The sequence below is a fragment of the Dermacentor variabilis genome, chromosome 10, assembly GCF_050947875.1.
Source record: "Dermacentor variabilis isolate Ectoservices chromosome 10, ASM5094787v1, whole genome shotgun sequence".
NCBI classification, from domain to species: Eukaryota; Metazoa; Arthropoda; class Arachnida; order Ixodida; family Ixodidae; genus Dermacentor; species Dermacentor variabilis.
In genome coordinates this window covers 94,032,962-94,058,454 of record NC_134577.1, presented here as the reverse complement: position 1 = coordinate 94,058,454, position 25,493 = coordinate 94,032,962, and the positions used below count along the sequence as shown (strand labels likewise).

Below are 25,493 nucleotides of genomic sequence, written 5' to 3'. Positions count from 1 at the left end.
CGCCTCCAAACAAAAGTACACTAGTGAGAATATTCCTGCTGATTAAGGCATTAGTAACAGTAATGCTGGGGCAGAAAACTGAACTAACCAAACTAAATGAAGTTTAAGTGTGCATCACTAATTTATCAAAACACCTAAACAAAGTAAGTGCAATGTGCAATTTGAAACGCCAACGATATATTTAAAATACGTATTTATTCGAATCTAGGCCGATAGTTTTTTTTTTTTTAAATAATCATATTCCAAACTCTAGGGTTGGCTTAGATTCGAGGATTTAAAAAAACGCGCCAGTTTTTCATTGAAACTGCTAAACATGGTGCATAGCTAGCGCCATCGAGGAAAGTCAGTATCGCAGCAGCTACTAGCCGTGCCAGTAGCCAACCGTACACAAGCGAGGTTGCCATTTTGACCTGTGTCGTGTTGGCCGTATCGGTGTGCAGCGTGGTGTCATCGCGATGGCACCAAGCAGGAGATGCCACTACAGTGCCGCTTTCAAGCGAAAAGTTGTAATAGCCACAGCAGCATCGTCGAACCTTCAAGCCGGGCGGGACTTCGGCATCAACGAGAAAAACGTACATCGTTGGAGGGGACAACGACAGCAGCTTTTTGCGTGCACCACAACAAGGATGGCATTTAGCGGACCAAAGAAAGGCTTTCACCATGAAGTGGAGACAGTTTTGGCCGACTTTGTTCGTTAGGTGCAGCGTGGGACGACATCCCAGGTACTTTGATCGTGCACGCCTTTAAAAAGTACAGCATATCTAAGGCGCTTGATGGCACTGAAGATATTGCACTGTTTGAAGGTGACAGTGACAAGAAACACAGCGACGAGTCTAGCAGCGATAACGACGATGAATGAGGTCTGCACGTTCGGATTCAATAAATGCTGTTTGCATTTTGTGAATGCTGTCCTCACCTTATTTGTTCGGCCTACATTCGAGGTAATATATATATACATATTTTTTTGGCTTCAGACTTTAGGGGGTCGGCTTAGAATCGGGGTCGGCCTAGATTTGAGTAAATATGGTATATAAAAAAAAAGCAATGGGTCTACTCACTGGAAATAAAGAAGTTGTCCCAATTGAGCTGTTGTGAACAAACCACCACAGTGTCAGTCACCTATTACCTAATGCACGAGTTCCTTACGCATGTCGCTCTCCGTTGTGCATCGTCTGCTACTTTTGGGAAATGATGAAATGATGAATTGCTATCTTTTCACCGCAATGACACGCCATAATGGTAAACAGCTAAATTCTTTCAACATCCATTTCTTTCTTTTTTTTAGCACTTGTGCGCGGCAGCATCATAACTATTTGAAAATTACAGTGGAACCTCGATTATACGTCCCCCAGTCATGTGACAATTCGCACTTTACAACGAACTGATTTGGTCCCAGCAAAACCCCCAGAGAAATAATACGTTAAAAAACTCAATTACAGTCAAACCCGGCTATATCGAACTCGCAAAAAAATGCCTATCAGTTCGATATAGAGCATAATTCGATATAAGCCTGCTAAATAATTGGATGTCATAAAAGCACATACCATTTATAAAATCACTTTATTGATTAAACTAGCTTAGTTTCGCACAAAATAGTCCTGCATTTTCTTCTGCTTTGGCAATTTCACTGCCTGCGACGCACACACTTTTCCACATTAAGGAGTCGGAGCAGCTGAGGCCGGAACTTTCCGCATTCGCGCAGAAGCACCGGACTAGTGCGAGCGCACCAATCATTTAGGAGGATGTGGGACCGTCGTTGCTTTCCTCATTGTGCCCACTTTCACTTGTGCTAGGTACGATGTTGGCACTGTAGTCTTCGTTTTCGGGCTCTCCCGTGGTCGCGACACATCATTTGCACTCACAAACTCATCCACCGTTAATTCGTTAACAGCTTCCGGAAATTCTGACAGTTCGCTCCAAACTTCGGCAACACTGGCAACGGCTTCGTCGCATTTATCAGAATTTACGGTCATCACTGAGCACGCGGAAGTCGGCACGGCTGAAGCAATTTCAGATTAACCACTCGTACTCGGCCGTGCGTACGGGTCGGGCGCCACGAGCACCGGGTCGAGAGTTTGGACGCTTTAGCCCTAATCTCCCCCTTATTCTTCAACATCGTGCCGAGAGTGCTCTTCGGAATCTTGTGCTCTGCGGGGACATCCGACTTCTCACCGCGTTCGACACGATTTATGATTGCGAGCTTCACGACGAAAGGCAAATTTTGCCGCTTCATCACGGCAACACTGCGGGAGAAGGCCCACAAGGCGCACACAAAAACAGCGAGACAAGTCGCACTATCACCATCTTGCACGACGAGGGCACAAGAGCATCTGATTGGCTGTCTGAGCAAGCGCTGTGGGCGAGCCAGGATCATTTTTTGCAGGGGGGGTGCCGACGGCTCGTCCGAGGCAGCGCGGTCGGGCGCGGTCACGGTAGGGAGAGCGGTTGGATGGAGCCGCGCAGCCGGATTTTCTCTGCCACCGCGAGGAAAAGCAAACTTCCGGGGGCACTTTCCGCCGCTTGACGTTCGATATATCGGGTGTCGCTGCTATGTTTTTATTTTTTATTTTTTTTTATTTATTTCAAGTTCTTTATTTGCATAATAATCAGGTTACAAATGGGGATTATACATACATACAGAGGGAGGTCCCATAGTCAATAGACTGTACAGGGGACCTCCCATTACAAATGAGTAGGATATATGAATACAAAGCAGCTATGTACAAAGACAAAAGACACCATGTTAAGTTAGTCACTAGCTTACGCAGTAAAATATTTAACGAAACAAAGCACTTATTAATATAATGATAACGATCAAATTGTTATATTGAGTGCAAAAATTTACGAAGTTTTGATTTGAATGTGTAAAAATGAGAGAATATCCTAATATGACACGGTAATGAGTTCCAAAGTAATGTGGCTGAAAAGTTAGTAGTAAATTTACCATAATTAGTTCTAGGTTTTGGTAGTAAATAGCTGTTGGTAGAAGCGAAACGGGTAGACGTGGAAAATGGATACTGGCTGGTAGTAATTATAGGGAACGGGAGCTTTCCGTTAACAGATTTATAAACAAGTATTCCAAGTGAGTATTTATTTAGTTTCTGTAACGATAAAATGCCGTTAGATCTGAGCAATGGAGATGCTTCCGATGTGTAGCTGCTACGTGTAATGATGCGAATTGCTTGATTTTGGGTATGCTGTAGTGGAGATAAATGTGTAGAATACGTGTTTCCCCATGATGATATGCAATAGTTAATATGCGTGTGAATAAAAGCGTAGTAGAGGGAGATGAGTGTCTTCATATTAAAGAAATTTCGAACTTTAATTAATATTCTAATTCCATATGCTGCCTTCTTTGTTAAGGATAAAACATGCTTGTCAAATTTTAGGTGTTTATCTAATATGACGCCAAGAAACAGTGCACTATCAGTAGGATAAAGTACACCGGAGGCAAAGGTTAGCGATGGATACACTGAGATATGTTTTTGTTTAGCTGAGAAGATGACGAAGTTAGATTTGGCAGTATTAATGTGTAGTTTGTTAAGTTGGCACCAGGTTATAGTATTTGCCGCGTCGTGATTAAGCTTACACATCAGTGAATCAAGACTTTTGTCTGAGGAGAAGATGGTAGTGTCGTCAGCGTAAAGGATTGCTCGATGTAAGCGTAATTTTTGCAATATATACTCATTGTAACTATATCGTGTCCAGAAATTGTTTGATATATAGAATAATTCTATGTAAACGGGTTCGATATAATCGGGTTCGACTGTATATGACTCAATTTTACGCCGACGCCCTTTCGTACAATGCCTCTTAAAGGGGCTGATAACTGGCCAGAATGTGTTGTGAGATGATGGAAATGAAATGACCATACTTTATAGTGATAGAATCCAGCAAACTGTTCGGGATTGAAGCAGGAAGTATAATTTTAAATGGACAAAGAAAGTAAGAGAAACCAGTAAGTGGCGAGGCCTGGCGGTGAAATATTGATACTTCGAAATGTAGTAAAGAGATTACTGTATGTAAGTCGACTGTCATTAAGTACAGTATAATTATCGCTCGTATAGTATTATTATGCTTTGACTTTGCTTACTCATGATGTCATGGTAATGTAGAGCAACGTAACCCCCGCTTCAAGAGATGAGCAATTTCGATGGCCAAGAAGACGGCAAACCCCGCCTTGGCTTGGCAGCTCGACGTCAACGATTCGCAGATGACAAGACCAGCGGGAGGCACTCTTTAAATGTGTGGCTCATCAGAAGGACTCTGTGGACCTCATAGTAGCCTGGTACCGTCCCAGAATGAAATAATTATACTTATTCTCAAACAAGCTCGAAGGAGACGTGATCTCGAGTTTCGCTTTCGCGGGACTCTGCTCGTCATGGCACTGAACACCTTGAAGTATTTGGCCAATAGTGCTCTTGGCAGTGCTAATGAGCTTCGCACAGCAGCAACAACACTCATCGCCCAAGAGTACTGCCCAATGAAAGCTGTCTACACTTCAGACAACGACGATAAGTGAAAAGAACTTGTTTCCGAATTATATATTCGTTCTGACTCTCACAGATGCGTTGTTGCACAGCGTTGACATTTGGCAGCTTGTTTGTGCAGGCTACAATGTCGGCAACTTGCTGCCAGATGTTGCAGTGCTAAAGAGGAAGCTGATACATCACAGCTGGGCAGATGTCCAGAAAAAGATCACAGATATTTTTTCTTAGAGGTGAGGATAAAGATTCGTTTACACCTCCTCCAATTAAATGCTTGGTGTCATTTATTTTTAGTAATTTAAAATAGTTTCCTTGGAGCAGTGCAGGTTCGCGCTATAGGCTTATTCAGGCAGTCTGTAGCTGTTGTTTTAGAAAGACTGAGTGTCACTGCCTGTATTCTTAGTTTTTCAATTATACGACACCCTGATTATACGACGGTTTTGCACGGCCCCCTCAAAGTCGTATAATCGGGGTTCCACTGAACAAGGCAATGTTGCAGTGCACACTGCAAGGTGAACCTGCGGCTGCACCTAGATTGGCTGTTTCTTGGCACGGCCACTTGGGGACGAGCATTTAGTTGGAGTCACGAATAGGAAAGTGTGCATGCACCATGCACGGCTGGGCACAGCTCACAGGAGAGTCCAAGTGAAGAAGGGGCTGCCGGCATTTGGTCGGCATAGTAAGCATACTCGGGCGCAGTGAGGAGCTCGCATGTCTGTTGCTCGCTTTTCTTCTTGTCTATGGTTTTGCTGTGTGCGATGGGCCCTAAGTCGAGTTACATGTCTGCATGCTGGACAGAGAGTTTAGATAAATTTTAAAATGCTGATGAGCAGGATGTTCAAGGGAAGAGATGAACACAGCGTGATTGTAAAAAAAAAAAACCACAGGTGCCAAAAAGCAGTGGTTCCACGTGATGCTTGGGATAATGGCAGATGGCCAGAAGCTGCCATAAGAACAAGCTGTTGCGGATCCACGATGTGGATGAAGTGACCAGCGACTTAGACAACAGGTCTGGTGGTACTGATGAAGTGTGAAGTTATAAAAAAATGCTGTTATGGTTTGCAAATAGTATAGATTTATTTCTACTGCAAACATGAGTTATCTAATGCATTTTTCAAATCATTACTCTCTTACTTTCTGATTTCTGCCATTTTCATAAAGTTCCCATAACATTTACCCTGGATAATAAATGCACCCTCCGGCTTTGCTTCGTTTTTTTTATAGAAAGAGTGTATTCATTACGCGAGTCCATAAGGTGTATCAACTCTTTGGCCACACCTGGCCCTTGCGCCATAAAACTCCACACATCATCAAGGTGTATCAAAGGCCCCGTACTGCGCCACAAGCGAGATGCGCCATTCATGGGAAAAAAATAAGATCACTTTTTTGCGTAGAACATGGCCTTCAAGAGGCAAATCGGTAAATTCCCGCTTTTCAGGATGTTGAGAAACCGTTTGAACCATTCAGAGGTTTCGGATAAGCGTAATTTATATTTGAAATTGTCGCTAGATCAAACTATTTTACTATCCTGTGCAATATATACACAAGATCTACTCTAATCAAGTATGAGGAGGCTTGTGCAGGCTCCCCAACCTGAAAACCATCGATTCAAGAGCCTAAAGAATGCAGTAAGGCAGGACACAGGTGCTTGCTAGAACGAGTAGAAACAAATTATTCCTGCACCATTGGCACTTGCCTGTTGTCACATTCGTAGAGCCACGGCTTTCCCGCTTAGCATCGATGGGCATCAGTATGGCTAATACGCCACCGAATTTGCATATTTCTCTGGCACAGTCTAACTTACAGAAGTTGGGAACTAGAAACAAAAAGCATATTTCATATATTTCCTTTTTTTTGTACTCTCGGTAATAGCAAATTATTAATTTCATACATGCTTCTTGCCGTGCTTCTTTGAAGTTTCTCAAAAGAGTTCTTGAAAACTCTTTGAGCTATTACTTCTGCTTTACTTCCATTCAAAACACTAAATATCAGTACCGCATAGACTCATATAAGGGCCACACCTTCAACTTGGCAGCCCAAAATTCTGGAAAAATATTTCCAACAGAGAAGCAATTGCGTTCGGTTCCCCAATGCAGTGCACAAGCATCGATGAATTTTCGCACACTTAATACTTCGGTGTGCTACTACTAGATGGTGAGAGCCGGGCATGCACAAGATCCAGGGTGTGCACAAATCACCAGCTGCGCCGACACCATTTTGACCCTACGGTTCAGTCCCACGTAAGGGTCCCACCTCGTCAAAATTGTGAAAGTGCGGCCTTTACATGAGTCTATACGGTATACGCTGCGACTAATGCGTCTTGAAATAAAATGCTATAACGTGAAAGCACTGAAAATGACCACATTTACAGTGGTAAGGAAAGAGTTCACGAATTAAAGTAAAAGTGAAACTGTAGCCAATGTTTGTGTCACCAGCAGCAGTGACACACTTGGGCTGAGAAGATGGCATGGCATGGGGGAAGCTAGCCGGCTCCCCACCATTGTGCAGGTGTTTACGTGCTCTAGTGTAGGGAAACTGTCATATTTTAAAAGCCAGCATCCGTTCCCATGCCATGCTGCATGGTTACACGATTACCATGCAAAGTATTTTATAAATTATCTTAAGTTTGCTGTTTTTTATCATTTCTGCCATCACCTTCAAGTTAGAGAGCAGTACATGCGAAGCTCCACCACTGCACACCGTGGCTCAAATTTTGGATAGAACAAACTTGGGATATAACAAACCTTTCTCACTAGATTGTTATGGTCCAGTGTAACGAGCATCAACTGCATTACCGTATTTATTCAAATTTAGGCCGGTACTTCTTAAAGTAATCATATACCAAACTCTAGGGTGGCTCTGATTGGAGGATTTTAGTATATGCACCAGTTTTTAACTGAAATTGATAAATCTGGTGAATGCCTAGTGCCATATAGAAGTCAGTATTGCAGCCGCTACTAGCTGCACCAGTAACCAACTGTAGTACATGAGCATTTTGATCTGCGCCATATTGGCATGCGGCGGGGCACTACTGCACAGACGATGCTACTATAGTGACGCTTTCAAACGAAAAGTTGTGCTAGCCGCAGAGGCATCGTCAAACGTTCAAGTCGGGCAGGACTTCAGCATCAATGAGAAAAACGTAGGAAGATAGCGACGAGGCTAGCAGTGATGATGACGTAGGATGAGCTCAGCATGTTCATATTCAATAAATGCTGTGTTCATTTTGTGAACGCTGTACTCGCTTTTTTGTTAAACCTACATTCGAGGTAAGCTTCTTTTTTTTTTCCTGACTTCGCACTTTCGGGGGTCGGCTTAGAATCGAGGCTAGCCTAGATTCGAGTAAATACGGTAGTTCACCAATTTATCACAAGTCGGCCCTGCCGTGAGGTCTCGAAGCCTCTTGAGTAATGGGATCCTATGCATATTGAGCATGACAGTGCTATGCCCAAGTGTGAGCAAAGGGATCCCAGCACAAATTTCATGCACGAACAGAAGACTGCCACGTCTATTCTATGTCACCACATCTTTGAGTGTGTACGTGAGAGAAACATTTTTATCCTCACCTGTATTCGAGGCATGATGATATCCGCCACACGCTCCTCTCGCAGCAGCTCGTCTATGAACTCGTCCATGTGAACGATTGTGTATCCTGCACAACAGAAGAAACTTCTTAAAGAAACACCAATGAAAATGCTCGTACGAGGCTTGAAAGATTCGACTCTTAAAGGGCCCTTCAACAGGTTTGGCCATTTTGAGCTGACAAGCGCAGAGCATACATTGCACGATAACGATTGTGTCTGCAAAGTGTTACATTGCTACTCGCCGCAAAAAGATGCGAAATTTCAAACCAAACACCGTTTTCCTTCTCCTCGCAGCTGCCACGCTCCAAGCCGGAGGATGACGTACTCGTATGCCTGTGCCTATGCACTGGTGTCCGCAGTGTGACATCGCTCGTGGTGACACGTTACTTCGAGAATTATTCGAGACATCTGTTATCTGCGCGATCTGTTGCTTGAATTGATGAATTGAAGTTTAGAGAAATAATAAAACACGCAAACAGAATGTCTGCGTGTTTTTTTTTGTTTTACTTCGCACCGACGCAATAGAGATGTACTGCCGCTTCGTCTGCTTGTTCCCACGGTCATGCGGTCACATGCACCGAAACTATGCCATTTTCTACCGTGTTCCACGCGTGATCATGCTCCGAGATCCGCTTGTTCTGCCTCGGTATTTGTGTAGCACTGAATTATACTGCTAGTCAGGTTTCCATGTACACAGCACGCAAAATTGTGCGCTGCGCAAATGAGACATCAGCTCACATGTGACGCCGTCAGCGGAAGTGCATAGCGCCGAAAAAAAAGAAGCGAGAAGAAATAAAAAATGAAGGCGGGGCCTGTGACGTATGCGTCACGCAATCCCCGAGGTCCAGCATGGGAGAACGCATATAACCAAAATTTGTTATGGGGCCTGGTAGGGGACTTTAATAATTCATCCTAATATGTCATGCCATGATAGAATTTTCACTGAAACTTGAGCTTTGGTTACCCAGCAAATAAATAACATAAAAGAAAGGAGCTGAAGGTGTCACCTTCAAGAGAGAAAGAAAAAATTTGTTTATAGTGTTTCTTCGTGGCTAACCTGCGATACGAGGACCCAATTTTGTGCACTTTTGCTGACGCGTGTCGTGGCAGAAGAAGAAGCGTATGGCAAGCCATCCACAAAACCAAGGAATAATCTGGAGACCACATTGAAACGAAGAGATAAATGTGCTATTCGGAAATGTACTTCGTGAAGATGTCATAGATGGCACAGTGCATGACACTGGGGCGCAACACTCCAAACGCCGACAGTTGTGACTACGCTTGCCAACCATCTGAAGCAGCATCCGGCCACTGTTAAGGAGTACCGGAAGAGCGCTGCAGGTGTGCCTGGGAAAGATCAGTCAACGATAAGTGACTTTATGCACCGCACTGAGCAAGTGTCAGAAGAGAAGACTCAAGCACTACATAACAAGGTGGCTGCCATGGTAGCACCTGATTTACAGCCTTGCAGTGCTGTTGAAGACTCCGTATTCAAAGGACTTATGTGTCAGGCTGTTCCGAACTATCGCCTACCATTGCACACTAGACTTTCAAGCACATTTGTTTGCTGCTTGCATGACGACACACAGAAGAAGGTGAAGGCCAAAGTTAGCAGTGCTTTTGAAGGAGGAACAACAGCTGTAGCCTTTATAAGGGACACACAGACATCCCAAACCAACAAAAGCTATGTGGGCTTTACTCACCACTTTTTGACACAGACTTTTCAAATGAAACGATTCACGCCCAACACTCACCTTATTGTCACGTGGAGTGACGTATTACGAACACAGTAGCAATACTGTGAAAGACGAAACTAACTCTTATTGGGCGAACCTGTGCCCACAAAAACAGGCTACACTTAAAGAACGGCGACAACGGCCAACACAGTCGGCGACCATCAAAATCTGATCAGCGGGTCAAGCTTGTCGGCTTTTATAGATCAGTCGTTGAATGTTCCAGAGTGATCGCTGGGACTCGCATGCCTTCCACGAAGTTCTACACCATTCATGTTGCGCATACATGCAATCAGATTACACAAGGTTCGGCGACAACAGACTGCGGACAAAAGCATCGATAACATTCTAGAAACTTTCGATACATGTAGACACGTCCTGGGCTGAGCGCTAACATTTCTTAGACGTTAAAAGCGCTCATCCGTAAAAGATAAACAAGTTCATGTGTCAATATGGCCGCCAGCCACAGCACAGGGAACATAGCAGAATTGCTTAACGAGATGTGCGCAGAGAGGGAGATACCTGTTGACTGCCAAAAGTACATCGTGACAGATAATGAATGTAACATGCATGTTATGGTCAGAAGGCTCCCGTGGAATGAGCATCGTGCTTCGCTCACAGCCTGCAGCTTGCTATCATTGATACAATATCCTGTACGCCGCCTACTGATCATTTGTTCAAGAAAGCAAGATACACTGTTGGTCATTATACATACAGTTAGTCGGCACAGAAGCAGCTAGAGGAATACCAAAAATGAACAGGCAAGGATCCCTTTCGTCTGCTGCAAGATATGGAAACCACATGGAGCAACCAATACCTGATGCTGACCCACGTCTTGACTTGAAGGAAGCAGTCACTGTTGAGCTAGCCAAATCGAACAACAGCATTGATGGCCTAAGCTCACCAGAATGGAAGGAGGCCTCTGATATGTCAAAGCACTGAAAGCATTCTATGATGCTAAAGTAAAAGCTTGTTAATTCACAACTCGTCAATTCGAAATTTCGAATAATTTAAAGTAGGCGCCGCGGTCCATCCAACAACGTATTGAAAGCAATATGTAACACATACCACCAATTCATACTGAAATCTGCACCACCACCTATAATTCGAACTCCGCGCCATCGTGGATGGGAAAAGTGCTAGTGAGCAGGAGCCCGTTGGCGATACTGGCTTCGCCGCATGGGCCGCGCAGCCTTGCTTTTTCCATCAGCAGCAGGAACGATCACACCGTCACCGCGCGCCGTGTTCTTTGCGTACGAGCAGAAGCGTGCGAGAATGAGCTGGCGAACGCAGCTCAATCTCATCTGCGCAAGCAATGAAGGCGGGGCAGAACGCGCACTCTCCTGTCTCACGCGAGGCACAACGGTGAAGCAAGGGAGGGACGGGGGGACATTCTTCTCCAATGGCTGCTGCTTACAGCACGGCCATGCGAGCGTCGGATCTTGAAAGCCATCTGCGACGTGGCCAAAGTACGCGCCCGTGTGGGCCTCATCTTCAAAGCGATCTGCGATGTTTGCAGAGTGTGCATAGTGCCAGTAACTTCGTATGCGATGCGCTTTCTATGTTTTGTTCGCATTGAAGCAAGAGCTGTACGAACGTCAAGTTGCTCACATCTACTGCCGTGTTTCCTCACTCCAGCTTTTTTCTGCGAATTTCCATGCTGTGCTCATGCTTACCTGTGCGCGTGTGACATCGTGCTTGTTAATTTAGTTAGTAAGCGAATGTTTACAAGTTTATACGACCGATAAAACTACAATTTTTACTTCGCATAGCTATCTACTAATTTGCTATCGCAATAGATACTTCACTTTTCACGCGAAACTGCAACATTTTCTCTGCGCCAGTCTGCGCAACAAACGCGCAGATGGAGCAAGAGCCATCTTGATGTTAGGCACGTCGGACCGCATTGGCCGCGTCCAGTTATGTTGGCTGCGCCAACGCTTCGAAGTATAGATGTCATTCATGCCAATGTGATGTAGAGTGTGTGCGCGCGTGCTCATGCCAAGTCAGACTGTATACGTGCCTTAACAGAGTGATTTTTTTCTCTGACTTTCATTAGTTCGAATTTTGTGCAATTCAAATTTTCATAGCATCACCGTGCAATTCGAATTAATTAGCTTTTACTGTACTGTAATTGCTAGTGTAGAAAGATGTCCATCACTTTCTGCTCGAGCACCAATTATATTTGAATCCTTAACCGTCTCAGCAACATCAGTGGCATAACTGAATTCCCTAGAGAACTGGCTAGTTGCATCATAACAATGTTCCCTTTGTATGAAGAGGACAAGGAAGCGTTCTTGGCCATGTTTCTGGAACCACGTTTCAAGTCCAAAATATTCAAAACCAACAAACAAGAGATGATGTTAAAAGATCTGGTGCTCCGTGGCCTTGTGTCCTGCTGTAGATACGGCTATCCCATAAGCTAGAAAGCAAGACCCAAAACAATTTGCGCGGCCTTCCTGTGATGTTTCGGAGGCTTTTATGGCATGGAAATTAGCCAAGCGGGAGACAGAACACTTTTTTTATCAGAATGGGAAATCGCTACATATTCAAAGGAGGCATTAATAAAGAAGAGAGTGAACCATGAGGCTGGTGACAGACTACGGGCTCCTTCAGTTATCCCAGTGTGGCCAAGCTTTGCTTTAAATACCTGGCAATACCAGCCAATTCAGTCCCAAGTGAAAAGAGCGTTTTCTGTGACAGGGGAAGTTGTGTCTGCAAAAAGGGAGTGCCTGCTTTCTGACCATGTGGAACAACTCATCTTTCTGCATGACAACCTTTAATGTTTGTTGCCACTTGTTTTAAACTGTGAAATTTCCTGTGTGATACATCTGTGAACTGAAAAGTAATCTGTCATAACAGTAACTGTTTTGCAGATATTTATATTTTTTGTGCAATCGCACTAGTTGCCCATGTTTCCAGCTGCAAGTTACGTCACAAGCTTGTCAACATCAAGGACAAACTAAGCCCTGGCGCTGTGTATAAGGTACCATGCGCAGACTGCAATTATGTCTACATTGGTGAAAGTGGCAATTTTCAGCAGTGCCTAAAGGAGCACATGAACAATGTGAAAAAGAAAAAAGTCACTTCCAGTGCAACTCACTGAACAAGCAGAAACCAAGCAACACGATTTCAACTGGAGCCGATCTTCAGTCATCACCTAAGAAAAGAACTGGATGTAGCAACAGTATCTCAAACCTCTGACTATCGAGAAGCACACGGTGAGGGGCTAGTTGGTATGACATTATGAGAACAAAGAAAAACTGCGCAAAAAAGAACAAGACAGAGAAAGAACCACACGACACAGGCGCAGACTAACAACTGGTTTAATGTTCCAATGCCACCTTCCTACAAACAACAGAACGCATGCGCACCAACCGCAAAGACCAATGCCGCTATCATGTAGTCAAGCCTAGAAACGCCAACTCCTTGCGGTACAAATGTATGGAAGCCTCGCTAACACATTTATCCGGCCCTAATCTCGCGATTTCTAAAGCTTCGATTACTTCACGCTCTTTCTTATCACTTGCGCGTCCGACAATCTTAGTCCTGCTGAAAAGTGGAGTACAGCCATTGCCGTCATGCCTGCAGGTCTTGCAATGCTTAGGAAGATGCTGTCCTCTAGAATCATCTAGTGAATTGGCATGTTCTAATAATCTAATATTAATGCAGCGGCCTGTTTGTCCAACGTACACGTTGCTACAACTCAGCGGAATCTCATAGATGACATTCGCTCTACAAGGCACAAACTTGTTCCTGTGGTTGGTGCTGCACTCGACTTTCTTTTTCTTATCAGGTCTAGCTAAATTGCACAGACTGTACAGCTTACAAGGTGCCGAAAAGAGAACCTGTATGCCGAATTTACCCGCCACCTTCTTCAGGCCGTGCAAGACCCTGTGGACATAGGGCATAACTTCATACTTCCTCCTCTCCTGTGGATCCGCCCCACGAGGCTTTGAACTTGGACGGAAGGACTTCAACAGGGACTCGGAACTAGATGATTCTAGAGGACAGCATCTTCCTAAGCATTGCAAGACCTGCAGGCATGACGGCAATGGCTGTACTCCACTTTTCAGCAGGACTAAGATTGTCGGACGCGCAAGTGATAAGAAAGAGCGTGAAGTAATCGAAGCTTTAGAAATCGCGAGATTAGGGACAGATAAATGTGTTCGCGAGGCTTCCATACATTTGTACCGCAAGGAGTTGGCGTTTCTAGGCTTGACTACATGATAGCGGCATTGGTCTTTGCGGTTGGTGCGCATGCATTCTGTTGTTTGTAGGAAGGTGGCATTGGAGCATTAAACCAGTTGTTAGTCTGCGCCTGTGTCGTGTGGTTCTTTCTCTGTCTTGTTCTTTTTTGCGCAGTTTTTCTTTGTTCTCATAACTCTGACTATCCAAGCAATCGCGCAGACGCTTAATCAAAACTATGGCAATTTCCCGCCAACATACGCAAGATGCCTGAAGCAATTATTGACGTGGATTTAAGCTCAAGGTTTTATGCCTCTCAGCTCAGTGAACAAGGCTTCCGTGTGGAAGCCAAAACATTTACGAATTTTTAGACAACCCCAATTTGGTCGGCATTCCATTTTTTTTTTTTTTGTGATGACGTTACTTTTCGACCAGATGAGATTTCGTCAAACTCTTGATTTCAATCACAAATTTTGTTCTAATAGTAGTACGTTGTTTTCAACATAAATATATGGTGAAATAAAGGTATATTAGTGAAAAAAAGCTTTTGGTTTTGATTATTCGATATTTGATTCAATATTCCAATATTCATATCTGACTTGTATACGAAAAATTTGGTATTCGCACACCCCTGCTAAAAAGCTACATGAGCTGTTTTTGCACTTTTCTAACAGCTTTCACTTGCAGCCAGCATGTTTTTGTTGTTCCATATGCTATGCTGCATCGACAATTTCAAAGCTAAATCTTCATGGTTAGAACAGTAAATATACATGCCCGTTGGATTCATACACTTCCTCTTTTTCTACTGAAGTCCCATAGATTCCGTTGAAGACATCATAGCTGCTTGTTCTTCTGTAGATAAATATTAAAATTCTAAAGGAGTGCGGCTTAGTCAAATCTTTGCAGTTAGAGCTATCCGTGCTGTTCAGCCATCCATGCTACATTGTATGAAATACAGTTAAACCTGCCTATAACAGACCTCCGTACAATGAATTCCTCGATATTCCGAAGTTTATCTATTCCCCGCCGTCACTCCATAGAAGCACATAAATTTGTTATTTCTATGGAGACGCCTTGGAAATCACAAATTCCCTTCGCCAACCACCTAGTGGATTTCGCCCCAAATTTTGTCATTTTAGCGTGAGCAGCAGCCGCATGCATCTCTCGCGGTTGCCCCGGCGACAGCAAGGCTTCTGCAGAGTGCCGTTGGCTCAGAGAGTAGGGAAGGACGATGTTTGTCCGCGCTTGCCTACACACGCATTGAGGTTCCCCTTGCGTCACTTGAGCCAGCCGGTAACACGATTCTTGATGATAGTGATCTAAGGAAGGGAAAGACGAGAATTATTCTTTTTCCGGTTCAGATTTAATTAAAAATGTCGGCTCGGGTTCGGGTTCAGTTCCACCCAGAAATGAAGTTGGGGCACAGTTTCTGGTTTAGGTTCGGGTTCCATTCGACACCCTGGTTTTCACTGTATATAACCCTTCATTGTAAACGGTGGCACGCCGCACTTCCAAGCTGTAATCGGGCACTTTGATTATGTCCCCTACCACTTTCAACAGAAACCCGCCACGTGCACTCTCAGGCAAAGTTACACTCTTTGGGGTGTATCTCTACCACACAACAATAATTGTCATCTGCCTTGTTTGCGTTTCCTTTCTTGAAAACGCCATGCCCGCTACTTTCCTGTCGGGAGTGCTATGTCCTGCTGACAATGCGCATGCCGTTCCTTACTGGAATGTACCAGGCTCGCCACATTAAAGAAAGGAAATGCGGATGAGACAGATGACGATTATCGTAGTGTGGCAAAAGGGTGTGATTTTGCTTAAGAGTGTGGCTGAGGCGTTGCGCTGCTAAGCCCGAGAGCCACGGGATCAAATCCTGGAGGCGGCGACCACATTTCGGTGGGGGTGAAATGCAAAAGCGCCCATATATTGGGTGTGTGTGGAAAGGTTAAAGGGCCCCTCACTAGCCCCATAGCAAACTTTGGTTATACACTGGACGTCGTTACGCATCCTCTAGAAAACGTTCTGCCGCAAAAATTTTTCAGATCGGCTTATTAATAGCCGATAGAAATATTTCAGTGCCGCGAACCCATGATTTCAGGAGGTGAGCTCCACTGCATAGCAAAACGCTCTCTCCACTTGCCCCGTCTAGCCTCCACAAGCAAAATTCTTTCCCTACGTTCTCCCATGCCGGACCTCGAGGATCGCGTGATGCATACATCACGGGCCCCGCCTTCACTTGTTCTTTCTGCTTTCTTTTCGGCGTTGCGCACTTCTGCTGGTGGTGTTGCGCGCGAGCTGTTATTGTTTCGCACAACGCACGATTTTGCACACTGTGCACAAGGACACATGACTAGCGGTATAATTCAGTGCTACACGAATACTGAGGCAGAACAAGTAGACCGCAGAGCATGATCACGCACTGCAACACAGTAGAAAATGACATAGTTTCGGTACCTGCGCACGTGACTGCACAACCGTGGGAACAAGCAGACGAAGCAGAAGTACATCTCTCATGCTTCAGTGCAAAATAAAACAAAAAACACGCAGACATTCCGTTTGTGTGGTTTATTATTTCTCTTAACTTCAATTCATCAATTCAAGCAACAGATCACACAAATAACAGATGGTGCCTGGAATAATTCTTGAAGTCATGTGTCCCCACAAGCGACGTCGCACTGTGGACCTGAGTATGTAGGCGCAGGGACACAAGCATGCCACCGTCCGGCTTGGAGCGTGGCCGCCACGATGGAAAGGGAAAACGGCGTTCGGATTGAAATTTCAGACCTTTCCACGGCGCGTAGCGATGTAATTCTTTGCAAACACGATAATTAGCACACGTATGCTCTGTGATTTTCAGCTCAATATGGCCAGACCTGGTGAGGGGCCCCTTAAGGGTTACACTGCAGTATATACAAAGTTTCGCCATTTACCAACATACCATGACCCTGATTTTGGATAGAGCAGACTTTGGACATAACATACTTTTTTCTTTTTCACCAGATCATCACAGTCCATTGTAAGAAGCGTGGACTGTCTTAATAGTTGCCATGTGGAGTCATTCAAAAGAACTGTGGTATGTCGCAACACCAGGAGACCAAGCACGGAGAGTGTACATTTGGTCTACCAGCCTCGCTGGCAAGAATGATTGCTGCTGTTATACCTGCGTTGGACTGTTCGCCTCTCATGGGATAAGCAAGAGATATGCAACTCAGAAGTTCTCAACGAAATAGAAACGTGCTTCAACGGACATGGTGATATGGCTGCGATTATCGCATATGAATGCATTGGAACGCAGGCTGTAAAAGTGCGAAACTGTACGACTGCGTCGACTCCAGATGTCCAGAGGAGAAAGTTGATGAAATACCTTGCTGCCATTTCCATCTGAAACTGGCTTGAACACAAGACCTTGGCGATCACACTCAGTGTTTTGGAGTAGCTCAAGTGCAATTTGAGCCATTTTTACGGTTTCAGTGCAGCAAGTCACAAATGCAGCACTTTGGCACAATTGGTGCAGCCACACCACCCCCGAACAGTCCATAATTTCTTGGCAGTTGCCCTTAAACATACCAAATATAGAGGGTCCATGAGAGATGCCGTAGTGAAACTTCAGGCAATGGTTACCTGAGGTTCCTTTAAATTCACCAAACACTCTGTGAATGTTTTTACAGGTAGCCACCAAATCGACACTCTAACCATAGCTGGGTATTAAAAGCTCACAAACTCCTGCCGAGTATGTGCGCAACGAAATGGAAATACAGTCATCGACCGATTTTTCGGACCGTCTAAGGAACGAACGAAAATGAACGTCTTTCAAACGTAAAAATGTCCAAAAATTCAGGCAGTCTGAAAAAATGAATGCATGCAAAAAATCACACCTTTTTTCTTTTTATCTCGGATCTAGAGGTAAAGGGCGAAGTACCAGGCTTCCAAAACCCTGCCAAAGCATCAGTGAAGTGGCTATAAAAAGAGGCGCTCAAAAACTCTGTATGCAGCCGAATGCCAGTTTATTATGTACATGTGCATCATCGGGCAGCCGGTGTTATAGCTGCAGTGGCTTGAAGAACTTGTTGATTGTTGTTTAGACGGAGTAGATTCGGCTAGTTGTGGTTCAAAGCGGTGATATGATTCGGGTGCAAGTCGAGTTCCTTTGCAAGAGCGCTGCGCGAGGAGCCAAAGGAATTTCCATCCCGTCAAAAATTGGACGGCGGGGGGGGGGGGGGGGGGGAGGGGGGTTCGAGCATCTGAAACTTATGCATTGATTATATGGGGCTCGTGGCGGTGCCGCGAAGACGCCCGAAATATCAGGCATGTCGGAAAAATCAATCGTTGACTGTACTACTAAGCCACAGCTGTGCGGCTTTTCTCATTGAACTGCATGTACTTTTCCTGACTCTGTTCACACTGATCCCCACTGGGCAGAAAGAATGTTTCATCAGAGCCTTGTGCCAGCAGCCCTCCCACATGTAGGGGATCACTCACCCCCATCCCGATTTTGACGCCGGAGCTGGCGGTAGTCGTTGTACAGGGGCTCCAGGTACTTGTAACAGTCGAGAGAGCTGCCCACAAGACGCATGTAGTTGGCACCCAGGGCACGCACGTACCTGCAAGAGCAGCCACACAATTACAAAGGCGCAAATAGCAGTTTACATGCTCCCTTAAAGGGACACTAAAAACCAACTTTGCATAACATTGGACTGATAAAGCGCTTTTGCAAAACTCTATATTTATTAATTCAGCAGTAGAAAGCTGATTATTACTGATAAAAATGAAGGCCACTCTTGCATTTATTTACTTATTTTAATTCCCTGCCATAGCCTCAGCACCAGTAGTTCAGTGCAATGTCACAAATCAAAGTATCTTTTCATATATAAACATTTAGGTGCAGTATAAGGTTTTCAAACTGCTACATTGAGCCTACTGTTTCTTCAAAATGAAATATAGTCCTTATTTAGCTAAAAACACTCGAGTCGACTTCAGCAAACACTGTCAAAATCCATGACATCACAGCCAGGTGGTACGGGATTTTCCAGGTGACACTGACACATGTCTTTCCTTTTTGCGTCTCTTCCGACTTACTAAGCCCCAATCGACAGTGGCTGCACTGGTATTTCAAAAGCTTAACTAAGCAATGCAGTTGAACATTATACAGCAGACTTCAATCAATTCGACTTCTGTTAAATGAATTTTCAGCTAATTCAATCCCAATCGAAGGTCCCGGCCAGTGCTCGTGCATTTCTACATACTTTTGTTATTTCGATCCTGAAGTTAGCCTCTGCCAGATAATTAAAACATGGCTGATCAGCACGCACGCGCCAGACCCCAATAGCAGCAGCATCTGTCTTGGCAGCGCTTAGGGTAAAGTGAACGTGTATAACAGCCACTGTCTCCCACCAAAAACGCATATCTTTGGCCTGCTACACGAAATTTTAAAGCAGTAATGGTAGCTCACGGTGAATTATTACACTATTCAGCCGACTCTCAAGTGCACCTTCTTTGTGCAAGAACAGTCATCGGAAAATTGCCTCTGCAATGCAATCTCATACGAAACTAAAATTAAAACCATGTTTGTGACATTCGCAACAGCCTACCGTCAAAGTCAAAGCCAGCCTGGCAAGCACCATCACCACTGTCATCACAAGATCGCGACCATGGACGACAAGAGAAAAAATACGATGCCTTAGAAGAGAAAGACCTCTTGCATAGCATGATAAAATAATGCACTACTTTCAGTCTGATTATGAAAGCAAGTTCGAACAATAAGTTATTGTACACATTAAGCTGGTGGCAACAAGTCACAGCCCATCATTTTGGCATTCTGGAGAATTGCATGTATTGCAGGATGAACTAACAAAGCGGCTAGCCTAGGTGTGGGCCACCATCCCATTTGCGACTGTTGGGGAGTTGTCCGATAAATGTAGAATATCAAGTGCGCTAGACCGTACACAGGGTGGCATGTTGTGGTTTGTCATGCAGACCTGCTAACCTTATAATTAAAGAAATGTGACAGTGGAGGCCAAAAATACAATATTTTGGCAAGAAATACGGAAAATAATTTAATTATCCAGTATGTTCAATCTCTACTAAAGATTAACAGACACCGCTCTATAGGAATGCTGCGAACAGCCACTCTGCTCTAAACAGGGAGTCCCAACTATCGGGCACCAACTTTTCAATATACGCAAATACCACGCTGCTGGACGGAAGCAAAGTAATGCTGTTTGCCATTGCTTGGAGATACACGGATTATTATGTTTCATTCCACCTAATTCATCATCATCATCAGCCTAGTTACGCCCACTGCAGGGCAAATGCCTCTCCCATACTTCTCCAACTACCCCGGTCATGTACTAATTGTGGCCATGTTGTCCCTGCAAACGTCTTAATGTCATCCGCCCACCTAACTTTCTGCCGCCCCCTGCTACGCATCCCTTCCCTTGGAATCCAGTCCGTAACCCTTAGTGACCATCAGTTATCTTCCCTCCTCATTAGATGTCCGGCCCATGCCCATTAATTTACATAAATGATAATTAGTCATAATTAATTATTCACGTTCTAAAATATTATAGCTTAATGAAAAGTGTCAACAAGAAAATTGTAGAGCAACATTAAAAAACCCTCAATGCAGCTTTCTGTAACTCACTACGTGCTACATAAAAGTGTTTTTCTGAACATGAAAGAAGCCCGGGAATACATGCTGAGTGCCTCGAGCGACCAGTCGCACGACAAGTTTTCGTGTATTTGCGGGCTACTTTCACGCATGGAAAATCTCTTATGTGTATTTTGTGTGTTATGTGTTACGAGTGCACGCACTTCAGTGCTGTTGTGCTCATAGTTAGCCACTACAGTTGCATGTAGCCACGTCTGCGGCACAGTGTAGCTAACACGGCCACCGCAGGGTGCCGCGACGGGCCCACTCGCTGTGGCTCACTTAGAACAGCGTGCTATGATTGGTATCTGTAGGTGACGTGACTCAAGGCGCAAGCGCCAACATCTGATGAACACGTTGTCTGCTCCCCTCGAGTTACGTCGCCATCATGGCCAAAGCTTGTTACCTTAGGAATCCTTTCAACACGAGTCCAGAGTGCGTCATCTATCGCTTAGTCGATGCGCCTGCTCCCGACGTACTCGCACAAACGAACGCGAAGATGAAGTTTGTTCGATGCTCGGAAATTGTGTGATTGTCGTAGAGATAAGTGTGAAAGTAAGTGTGCTACTCTTGTCAGTCAGTACAAGAATAGCCACGCGTAGCTATCTAGTACATTGTAGCACAGCAGAAGAATGAGGCACTGTGAACTCAACCGTAACCTGGGATAGACAACCTCAGAGTTTGGCGCATCATAGGCGCCAAAATTGGAAGCAGTGCTGTTTATGCGAACATTCAAAGTCCAATTTTAACTGTGAGCCACGGTGACATTCAGTAGGCGGAGCGCTGTGATCCCTGCTCTGCTCCGCTGTAGCCTTCGCAGAGGAGGGCATTGAAGGTGCAGAAGCAACGCAAAGGGGATCACAGGTGATCTTTGATTGCTAATAACTGCACTTCTGCTGAACACTTCAAGTCCTTTTTGCTGCAAGGTATTCTAAAATAGTCTATTTTATTGAGAAATGCACTTCTCGACTTCTATAAACATGGTTCAGGACCCCTTTAAAGGAACACAAAGGTAAGACAGATCGATAGATTATACTTATGGTACAATAAACAGGTCAATTTTATAAGTGGAAGCTTCTTATGCCAGAAAGAAAGCAAAAGACTGAACAAAGGTGGAGAGCCCCTGGCTTAGTAGCACTTCTTGATCATTTCTTCCATTTTTGCATCTGTTTTGCATATGTGCAAGACAAACTTGTGTTGCGTTTTTGGTGCTACTTTTTCCTCACAGAACCACAGAATAATCTGCTTTTCTGGTGCGGAAATTAAATGACATATCACTCATCTGTGCCTTTTGAGGTCACTAATTGTATGTTCCACTGGCAGCTTTAGACCGCTCTCGCCATTTGATTTACATTTGGGTGGTTGAAATCGAGCACTTGGAACACATTCACCTGGTTCACTCAGAGCGCCATGTTCCAGTTTAGAGCGCTCGGCGGTGCTCGCACTTACAAGCTGGGAGCATGACTGACAATCTCAGTCACATGACTTTCCAATTCATCTGGGAGCAGCTGAACGTTCGGCTTGGCCTGTCTTTCTCTGGCTCCAATCTTGAGAGGGTTCCACATCGCCGCAAACCTAGTTGGAACATGCTGAGAACCAGTCGAACACACAGTAAACCGTAGATGTTTTGCGGACCATGTCAGCGTGTGCCAAACGCTCCTTCCGTGACACATCTGGTGTGCCAGCAGCTGTCAAGAGCAGGACTAGGCAGGAAAGGTTTTCTTCGGTTATTTGCCACTGAGCAAATTTTCTTGCTCAGTGTGAGGCTTCTCTATTTTTCTCGTTCTTAAACAATGCACCCTTCGACAACCGTGGTGACATGCTTCTGTTTTTTGAGAGTAGTATCACTGGAACTGATGTTGCTGATACCAGCAGAGTGCCGCTAGACTGATATCATTTCGTTTCACTGGGCTGCGAACTTTGCACATGTGGCAAAGAAAGCATTGTGCGGCACAAGAAAATTGATATGCCGCCAAAAAACAACTCATTCCAGGCCTAACGCTGCTCTTGACGGCAGGTATTGCACCGCTAGGAAGCGCAGAGAGGCAGCTTAGCAACGGCTTCCGTGATGTGTAAATTTTTGGAGTCTCACCCATGTTCCTTGCTATTGTTTAACCACTCAAATCTGTTGACTTTCTCATTTGCGAGCCATTGGGGCAGTTCAGACTTGATCAAAGACGTAGATGAACAGCGTCACATTTATTATTCTCCAACAGGTGGTCTGCACTGCTGTTGCTGTCATGGCAAGAATGCAGACAGTGGTGCTAGCATAGCAGGATTTGTTTCAGGAGAGGAGAGGCCCTACAGAATCTGAAATCGTTACATTTGTTGCACTAATAAAGCACAGGCCTTGCACTTAAGGTGCTGAACTTACTCACAATATGCATAGAACATGCGTAACACTTGTGCAACAATCCTTATAGAGTGCCCAATGTATTCAATACGCACTGCAGGTAAAAAGGGGGACTGCGATCGAAAGTAAAGAGGGGCAATCATTCACGGGCACCGAACGGCGCAATTCAAAAATTGGAACACAGAGCTCCGAAAGATCAGTGGCAACGCGGTGGCTTGTGTTAACGGTTCCGTGGTCTGCACACTGTGACCAAGTATTGCTAGAGTGCATACGAAACAGCTGGCCCAAAGTGTTCCATAACTAGCGTCACCTATGGCACTACCCAAACCCGTGTCAGCGGCATTTCGTGCAACGAGCGCAGCACGAAGCCAGTTCTGGCAACATTTCGATCTCATGAACACTTCATGACCTAAGCATTCACCATACAGACAGAAAATCTCTTAGCCAGGAACACGCTTTCTCAACCACGGATTGCTAATTACAAACACCAAAGCCAGAGAGAGCACTTCAGTTATGCCGTTGGTGGCACTTTAATGATACGAATGCTAACTCAGCACGAGCCGCGACAGCCTTACTTGAACTCATCCTGACGGATGAACTCCACAACGATGTCCTTCTCGGGTTGGATCTGCAGCATTTTGAGCAACAAGCAGAGGAACGGCGCTGGCTTCACGTTGCCGCCGAAAACACCACCAATGAACCTCAGCTCCATCGCCTTGTCGACCAGCAGTTCGGCTGCAAACACCGAAACGCGAGTTGTACAACGTGACGCATTTACACTGGCGAGCAAGTGTACCTGTTAGGGCGAAGCATTCTTCTTTCCAGTATCGGGAATCGTAGATGCGCGATCTGATTATCTTTTCCACCAAATACTGTGGGTTAGTACCGCGCACCGATTGTGCGTCCTTTACCGTGCGATTCGCCATTTTGTTTGGCGTGCGTTGTGTTTCGGCGACTATCCGCTACGCTACCGGCGCGCGGTACTCTCTAGCGATGTAACTATAAAGACAGAAATTTTTATTTTTATTTCGTTTTTTTTGCTGCTTGTAATTGTTTTTGGCGTCGGTGGTACGGAACAGCATGACCTTAGAGTTCTGTTAGAGAAACGTAAGAAGGCGCACGTTTTTCCTTGTACATTCACAAAAAGTTTCGCGCTTACCACAACTCGGTTCTTCCACAAATTTTGCAGAAAGGTACGTTATTACTTGCTTGAAGTGGCTATTTCTGACTAGAGTGTTCAAATACGGTTGAGTGCATGGTTGAGTGGGACGAGCGGCTGGGGTAGCGCATGCTTTTCACCTATACTATGTTCAGGATGCTTTTCAACGAGACGCCCGACGACGAAAAGTGGAGTGTCAGCGCTACGATCCAAGTGGATTTAAAACCCCTCAATGTCTAAAAGTAGCGCCAACCATTGTCCTCCTCGTCCTTTCCACTCCGCCGCTCGGCGCGGCTTCGACAGTGGCGCCGACTATGCCGACCCTGCGTAGCAGTCGACGGTGTTGCATTTGGAGGCGATCCCATTGCTGGCAACCAGCTGTAGGAGTTGAGGAGGACGTCGGGATGAAAAACTTGGGAGATTTTATTTACATTATTTACAGTGAGAGTCAATTAACAGTCTTAAAAGTCATTACCAGACAGCAGCAACTCGGACGCTGCGGCCCACGGCAAGAAGCTCGAAAGAGATGAATCAAGGAATGCTCTAGGAATGCTCTCTTAGTGCTCCCAGTCTGCGTCCTTTAAGCCCTTCGGCGTCTCGAAGATATGTCACGTTCGGCCAATGGGCGAGCCCGCTCAGATGACGCCATTCTCGGCCAATCGGCGAGCCCGCTCAGGTGTCGTCATTTTCGGCCAATGGTAGGCGCCCGTGCGATGGTGTCGCACCCGGCGGAGAGGGTCGCTGTTTGGTCCTCAATTGTCCGAGGGCTTACTTCTCCCTGCGGTCTTGCCTTGCTGACTTGCAATGCGCCGTCACAATAGGCGGATGGGGGGCGACGCTGCCATGTTTTCACGGCGCATTACAGCCGTCTTGCTTCAGGACCCACTTTACCAGCAACAGTGCCAGGCTCCCGCTTCACTTTCGGGAAGAGTCAAGCAGTGAATAGCTCCACCTGCGGCACACGAAGTGGGGGCCGCCAACTTGTTTGCACGTGCCGCGCCTCAGAAATTTGGTATCCGTGCCTCTGCGCTCCTTAAATAGCTGTGGTGCGATTCGATGTGGTCTGGTGAACCCGAAGTAGGCTCAGGAAACGGTCCCGTATCTAACAACGGCTAACGCGGTACCGGAGTAAATCCGCGAAAATTTTCGTGCGAGCCCTGCTAAGGAATTTTTGAGGCGAGATTGTACTTCCATCAGTCAGTAACTGGCCTCAATAATGCCGTGTTGTAACTGGGTAATAGAATAGAGGAAATAACAATTATTTCAGGTGTAAAGCATCCGCCCGTTGAGAGTTCGTGTTGCTGAAGCGCGACGCACGCACGCGGTGTGCGCAAACA

General features: G+C 45.3%; 1 protein-coding gene across 1 annotated transcript in view; it reads right to left on the bottom strand.

Moving 5' to 3' along the window:
- Positions 1 to 23,950, bottom strand: part of Prp38 (pre-mRNA processing factor 38) — a 38,420-nt gene extending 14,470 nt beyond the window's left edge. Inside the window, exons 1-4 of the mRNA XM_075673203.1 lie at positions 23,794 to 23,950; positions 23,573 to 23,732; positions 18,478 to 18,599; positions 8,054 to 8,139 (exon numbers count right to left, since the gene is read on the bottom strand). Of these exons, the coding sequence (XP_075529318.1) occupies positions 8,054 to 8,139; positions 18,478 to 18,599; positions 23,573 to 23,732; positions 23,794 to 23,923 (498 nt within the window). The 5' untranslated portion in view covers positions 23,924 to 23,950. The remainder of the gene's footprint in view (positions 1 to 8,053; positions 8,140 to 18,477; positions 18,600 to 23,572; positions 23,733 to 23,793) is intronic.
- Between the last annotated feature and the right edge of the window lie 1,543 nt (positions 23,951 to 25,493).